Here is a 7,692-nt window from a genome sequence, read left to right as displayed (position 1 = left end):
GAGAGTGACAACGAAACACACATAGTTCTTTGCCAGTTCTTTCATTGTGCCATTGGCCGAGCTTTGGATTTTGAACTTTTTATGTGATTCTTGTTTTGTGTCCCTCAATCCTTTATTACTGACACCTGTTGCGAGTGTTTTGGGCGCAGCTCTTTTTGACTCATCTACAAAACTGTTTGATTGTTGAGTGTTGAACACATCTACTTAACTTTGGCTGCACACGATTTATTTTACTGGTTCTGGCCTTGTTTGAGCAAGGCGGTTATCGCATCAGTGCACAATCCTTTCCGGTAGCTCATTTTTGGGTGTGACAATTGCACTCGGTGATCCGTCTTACTCGTTGACACTTTATTCCCTTGGCGCTTTTCATGAAGAAAATTTCCTCTTCTCTGTCTCTAGCAGCGCCACGCAGTTTCATAGTGCTGTCCCTCCGTGGTTTCTGTTTAACTTTGTCGTGTGTCTAATCTGTAAAGTTTCATTAAAAAGCTATGATAGACAAGAGGGCATTCACATTAGGAGGATTCCAGCACGCGAAGAACTTCAAAGTCTTAATATTTTTAATAAAAAAACGCCCACAAATTATGAATAAATCTTCTCTACTTTATCTTGTAAAAACAAAAAAACTGATGCGTACAGTTACTTCTATTTGAAGAGAATATTATAATTAACAATTATTTCACGAGCGCGCGTTGCATATGCGGGGGCCAGCCAATGAGGTGCGTAGCGCCGTGTTGGCTATAACCAATCAAACCAGCGCGAATGGAATAACTGTTTCATTAAATTCTCATTTAATTCTGAACGCTTGGTGTTACGTGCTGGAACAACCAAACCGCGAATATGGCATAAGTGAAACCGACGATATAAGGCACGCAACAAAAGTGTGACAACGAGCAGTTACCCTTTTTCGCTATTATTCAATTAGTTTCACACTGTTACATTTACTTAGGTTAAAGATTAAGTTAGGCAGTTCGTAAAGCAAGCTTACTGTTTTTCATGGCCATTCAGGAATTGATCTTGATTAACGTTGAACTCCAAATTCCACCGATTGTAGAGAACAATTCTTGACTCTCTTGATTCACTGAATTCTTTCCACTCACTGGATTTTCTGTGTAGACAAACTCTTACGGAAGACTTCATAATGAACTCTGATCTCTTTCTCTTCTTCCTGTTTTGACCATCGTCTCTTTCTGCTCTCCGGATATAGCAAGGTCGAAGGTTTAATATAGCTTCACCATAGTTATCGCAGTTGAATATAGCTTCCTCACAGTATCGCATCCATCCATAGCATAAGTTCAATCACAGTCAGCCACGAGGGTAAGCCCTCGGGCAAAAAAGTTTTTTCTATTACTTAAAAGCCTGCTTTTGTACTTTTAGTCTAAGCATCTTGAAAGTTCTGTTGGTATTTGTAGTGTATTAATCATTACAAGGTCTACTATTTGTGGAAACTGCTGAGTCACATCAAAGAAATTTCTGGAATATTACAGACTGTAAGATAATTCCACAAATGTCTGGAATTGCATGACAGATAAACTAAATTAAAGCCAATCAGTTTCCAGCTTAGCAAAACTGCCGGGGGGGAGGGGGGTACTCCCCTATATGGGCTATATAGGTACGTGCCGCGTAGTAGGGTATGTTTTTTGGAGGTTCTCGATCCTTAAATAGGGTATCCTTTTCGGCTATGTTGGCATAGTGTCCCGGTGTGATCCTTAGATAGGGTGCCTAAATTTGTATCAGCAAAAATAGCAGGGTGTAGCATGGACTTTTAACAGTTTGGGTGATATGGGTAAGCGGAAAACAAATAATCTGTCAAAGTTAAAGTATTGCCAAACAGATTTTAAAAAGATTGCGTCTTTGCGTGGCGGTTAGTCGTTATTTGGATTTGAGTTTTGAGTTTTTGTTCTTCCCTTGCATAGGGTGTCATTTTTCGGATTTGGGCCTTAAATAGGATATCAATTTTCGTTGGATTGTTCCTTAAATGGGGTCAGGGTTTAAGACCCTTCGCGGCACACACCTATCCGGACCTTAAAGAAGATCGAAGAACCGGTCTCTCGCCTACACCATTTGCTCCCTGTGCTCCACGGTCGGGATCTCCTCAACTCGAACAGGTTTTCACTACCGAAATGTAGGACTAATAGGTACAAGATGAGCTTCATTCCAGCTACAGTCAACGCTGAATTTCCTTAATAGTTTTTACTATCCCTGTTATATTCAAATACAACAGGCAGGGTAACTTCGCAGTGTGAGACAAAATGGCCCCGATTCGTATGGCTGTCACGATCATCATCACTATGCTTGAAGTGAGAAGAGAATCAAGGATATCTTCCGAGAATACAAAAGACAAATCCAAATCTTCGCTACATAAAGAGATTAGAACTTTCGTCTCCCCATACCACCACGTGTTCGCCATTCTGTTCAATTACCCCCTTAAGGTTGTTTGAAGTAATTATAATCAAGTCATAATCAGGGACTGTAATTAGTTGATGTGAACCCATTTCATATTTAGTTTGATTATAATTCAATCATAATGGAGGCCTAATTTGAACACAGCTTAAGTCCTTATTAGTAAAACAGTCAGTGTTGGTTTAATTAGTACTGGTTCTATGTTTAAATTTCTATGATTTTGAAACAGAATACTTATGAATCTCTAAAAAAAATCACACACTTAATTCACTAAGCGGAAACATGTTTTTCCCGCCTGATCTGAACAGATTAACATGGCTCGATTAAGGTGCATTGGATCTAGCAATCGAACTGTATCTGTACGCGAACAAGGGAATATGAGGTGAGTGAGCGAATCCCTCTGCTCCATAATAATCACTTTGAATTTATTTTTATATTGTGCGCATGTTGCCACTATTTTATCCGTTGTTGGCATAAAAACGCGGTCCGATTTCAGACTAACTGACAAAAAAGTTGTGGGCCTTGAACTATGCACTATGACACAGAACTAATAATGGATTTTAAATTCTTGTAATCCGAATAGGGACTTATATGAGGGATTCGCTTACTTGCCCCTCGGTTTCTCCAGGCATAAATACAAACAATTATTCCCCATTAACACTAATTCCTCTTCTTCCCCTCAAGATAAGTATTTAGGAACAATTATTAAGTATGTCAACACGGCCTTTGCGCGGAATTACACATATCACACAATTCTCTTGCTACTATCATGGGAAGGATCCTTGGTCCCAGACCCAATATCTATCTGACCTGGCCACGTCAACTAAGATTGTTCCCTGTGTCAATAACATTGAACTATCGCCATTGGCCATTGACAGCAAATTAGCTAATATCAAAACAAATAAAGCGACAGGACCAGACGACATATCACCGAAAATAGTCAAGGAAGCTGGAGATGCATTGCTAACCCCGTTGATGTTCCTTTACAATATGAGTTTGGAAGATGGCTACGTCTTTAGCCAGTGGAAGACTGCGAGAGTCAATCCTGTTTTTAAAAAGGATGACGAGACTGAAATCGGAAATTATCGCCCCCTATCTCTTCTCAGTGTCCCTAGCAAAATACTTGAAACCATGCGTTTATTGAAAATAAATTAATTACAGACAAACAATGGGCTTACAGGAGAGGATATTCTACAGAGCTGTTGCTAGTACATATGACAGAAACTTGGAGGAGTGCCATTGATTCAAATAAAGTTGTTGGTATAGTGCTGGTAGATTTCCAGAAAGCGTTCGACTGTGTCTCCCATAATGTGCTATTACGTAAATTAGAAAATGATTTTGGAATTAATGGAGTGCTCCTTGACTGGCTGCGCAGTTACCTTGACAATAGAAAACAATATACTGTCCTAAATGGTATAGCATCAGATCTTAACACTGTTAAATCTGGAATACCGAAGGGTTCTGTTCTAGGACCGACCTTATTTTCTCTTTACACAAGTGATTTACCTGAAGCTATAACCACTGCGACAACCTACATGTATGCTGATGATACTACCCTGTATTGCATTGGCGATTCTATCGACGCAGTAATTTCTGAACTTAACAAAGCCTTAGAAGAGCTTCTATAATGGTGCAAAACAAACTCCCTTGTGCCTCATCCAAAGAAATGCAAAGCAATGATCCTCCATCGGGGAAGATTCATTGGCCCATTGAAAGAGTTAACGTTGGCCCAACACACCATCACATGGGTTACATACTCTCGTCTATTAGGCGTATTGATAGATGATCAACTAAACTGGTCTAAACATGTTAGTGTTGTTAAAAAAGGCTTTGTTGATAAGTTAAACTTGTTAAAACGTAGCAGATTTCTTCCAAAGAATATGTTATTAGACTTGTATTTTAGAGTTATTATGCCGTCGATCGTATATGGTATATCAGTATGGGGAGGTCTCACAAATAAGGAAGGTTTTGAGGCATTAGAAGAACTGCGTTGTAGAGCTGCGAGAGTTATCTTTGAGTTACCTTGGGAGATGTCTAATGCAGATGTTATGAAAAAGGCTAATTGGTCTTCTTTAGCCTTTATGTATAAAATTAGCTTAGCTAAGCTTATGTATAAAATCCACAGTAACCTGACTCCAGACGCTATGTCACTGAGTTATTATTAAGAACAATGATAACATCAAGCGATATCAACTTAGGAAAAAACTGAAAATTGATGTCTCTCGTTTTAACACCAACTACATGGGGAACTCTGTAGCTCATAGAGGAGCAATAGTTTGGAACACGTTGGTTCCTCAACTTAATGACGATATAGACAACGTTAAGAAATACGCGATTATGGCAAGACGGTCAAAGGCTCTGTTACACCTCGATTTCGACTGTATCTCCCCTCAAACATTAAACAGAAGGGAGGACGATTTTGAGTATAATTAGTGTTAATAATTAGTCGATACCAGAGTACCATCTTGTATTTTAGAATTTTGAGCTTTTATAGTTTTAGTCTTGTAAGTAGTAAGTAGTTATATGATTTTAGCTGGTGTATATCCTATTTGTTTTCTAATTCATTAAGTTATCTTACTTAACTATTTACACACGACCCCACAAGCGAAGCATCGCTTTAAATATTTATCGTGTATAAATAAAGATTATTGATTGATTGATTGAACTGAATTTCTAAGTTTTCTTAATCTGTTGACGCAGTTGAGACAAACATCCCTTAAGCATCTCAACGTTAGAATGTTCAGGCCCAAGGCAGTTTAAATAGATGGACAACGCACAATCAAAGTAATCTTTTGCTTGATTCAGGTCACCTTGGTTAAGGAGTAATTTACCAACGTTGTAACAACAATTTGCGGCATCGACATGCTGAGAACAAAGCCTTTCTTGGTAAATAGCAAGAGCCCGCTCATAATACTCTTTTGCTTGACCCAGCTCACCTTGGTAACAAAGTACATAACCCAAACTGTTAAAGGTCGATGCGACATTGACATGCTGAGAACCAAGCCTTTCTTTGTAAATAGCAAGAGCCCGCTCATGATACTCTTTTGCGTGACCCAGCTCCCCTTGATGACGAAGTACATAACCCAATCTGTTAAGAGTCAATGCGACATTCATATGCTGAGAACCCCGATTTTTTTGGTAAATAGCAAGAGCCCGCTCATAGTAATCTTTCGCTTGATTCAGGTCTCCTTGGTCACGAAGTACATCACCCAAACTGTTGAAAGTCAATGCGACACCGACATGGTGAGAACCAAGCCTTTCTTGGTAAATAGCAAGAGCCCGCTCATAGAAATCTTTCGCTTGATTCAGGTCACCTTGGTCATGAAGTACATCACCCAAACTGTTAAAAGTCGATGCGACATTGGCATGCTGAGAACCAAGCCTTTCTTGGTAAATAGCAAGAGCCCGCTCATGATACTCTTTTGCTTGATCCAGCTCACCTTGCTCACGAAGTACATCACCCAAACGCTTAAAAGTCAATGCGACATTGACATGCTGAGAACCAAGCCTTTCTTGGTAAATAGCAAGAGCCCGCGCATGATACTCTTTTGCTTGACCCAGCTCACCTTGCTGACGAAGTACATAACCCAATCTGTTTAAGGTCGATGCGACATTGACATGCTGAGAACCAAGCCTTTCTTGGTAAATAGCAAGAGCCCGCTCATGATACTCTTTTGCTTTCTCCAGGTCACTTTGGTCACGAAGTACATTACCCAAACTGTTAAAAGTTGATGCGACATTGACATGCTGAGAACCAAGCCTTTCTTGGTAAATAGCATGAGCCCGCTCATGATACTCTTTTGCTTCACCCAGCTCACCTTGGACACGAAGTACATCACCCAATCTCTTACAAGTCCCTGCGACATCGACATGCTGAGAACCAAGCCTTTCTTGGTAAATAGCTAGAGCCCGCTCATAGTAATCTTTCGCTTGTTTCAAGTCACCTTGCTGATGAAGTACAGCACCCAAACTGTTGAAAGCCGATGCGACATTGACATGCTGAGAACCAAGCCTTTCTTGGTAAATAGCAAGAGCCCGCTCATGATGCTCTTTTGATTTCTCCAGCTCACCTTGGTCATGAAGTAGAGCACCCAAAAATTTGAAACAGTGTGCAACATCGATACGCTGAGAACCAGGCTTTTTACGGCAGATACCAAGATGACGCTCATAACACACTTTAGCGTGTCCCATGTCACCCAACTCATCATTGGCTTTTGTGGAATCTCCTTCAAAAACATCATCACGATGAGTAATATTCAGAGCCACGATACCGAAGGTTTTGGCTGTATTATATTCACAATGAAAACGGCAAATTTGACCTAACGTAATAAAATAATGTGGGAAATATTTCACCCTTATTTTATTACTTTTCTTAATCTCAGATATGTGCTCTTCAATTTCGGTTATCAGGCATTTTAAATGTGGCACTAAGTGAGAGCTTTTAGTGACAGACTCTTCATGACCCGTTAGTCCGTTATCAACTGTATACTGATAAAATGACGTAATAACCCCATGAAGAACTTCAAAATGTACAATTTGCAAACATTTTTCAGCAATTTTCTTTTGGATAGCATCTCGCACAACCTGATGAACGCGAACGAAGACGCTGCTTTCCTCTTTTTCAATTAAGATCAGTGAGCTTTCTTGAATCCTCAAACCAATAATATCTGCATAAGCAACTTCGCTCCCTGCGCTACCATCCTTTTCCTTCTCCATATTCATAACGTACTTGATCAAAAGTTCAAGGTTTAATGGTTGCTGAGCACAGAGAGAAATGAAATTGAAAGTGTGATTTAAAACCTTGTCAGTTGACATCACCATGTCCACAGTCAATAAAATCACCTTGGTCATGGTGTGTGGATAGCTTGGATTGCGGTCGGCAAGGAAGGACTCAGTAACAGCACGCTGGCCCTCAGAAAGCTTTTTGAGATACTCTTTCCAGCCGAAGGAGGATGCTTTTTTATCTCGGACAAATCGCACAAATGTCGCTGCGCTTGCCAAGGCGAGGGGTTGATAATCTAATGCCTCAGCAACTTCTTTTGCGGTGTCATCGTCAGCGATGCCCGAGAGGGAGGCTAATAAAGTAAGAGCGTCAGATAGCATCATACCCTTGCTAACTGATATGTGATTAATGAAACACGTCTCTAAAGGTATAGCAGCTTTGTCTTGACATGTTATTAACACCTGACCTTTACACCAGCTCGAGTGTGCCGTTTCTGGCAAATGATGTCTTATTTCGTGCAATCTCACAACATTGTCCACTATCAACAGCCAAGAAGAGTAAAGCTCCAC

At 40.1% G+C, this 7,692-nt stretch overlaps 1 protein-coding gene across 3 annotated transcripts in view; it reads right to left on the bottom strand.

The window, feature by feature from the left end:
- Positions 1–569: 569 nt before the first annotated feature.
- The window catches only part of LOC138003479 (uncharacterized), a 15,048-nt gene continuing 7,925 nt past the window's right edge, over positions 570–7,692 (bottom strand). For all 3 annotated transcript variants that reach the window (XM_068849564.1, XM_068849565.1, XM_068849566.1), the window contains exon 2: positions 570–7,692. This exon is cut by the window's right edge and continues 1,049 nt beyond it. In XM_068849564.1, coding sequence (XP_068705665.1) covers positions 5,074–7,692 — 2,619 coding nt within the window. In that variant the 3' untranslated portion in view covers positions 570–5,073.

This window comes from Montipora foliosa, chromosome 5, assembly GCF_036669935.1.
Source record: "Montipora foliosa isolate CH-2021 chromosome 5, ASM3666993v2, whole genome shotgun sequence".
Lineage (NCBI taxonomy): Eukaryota > Metazoa > Cnidaria > Anthozoa > Scleractinia > Acroporidae > Montipora > Montipora foliosa.
This window is presented reverse-complemented; position numbering and strand designations above follow the sequence as displayed.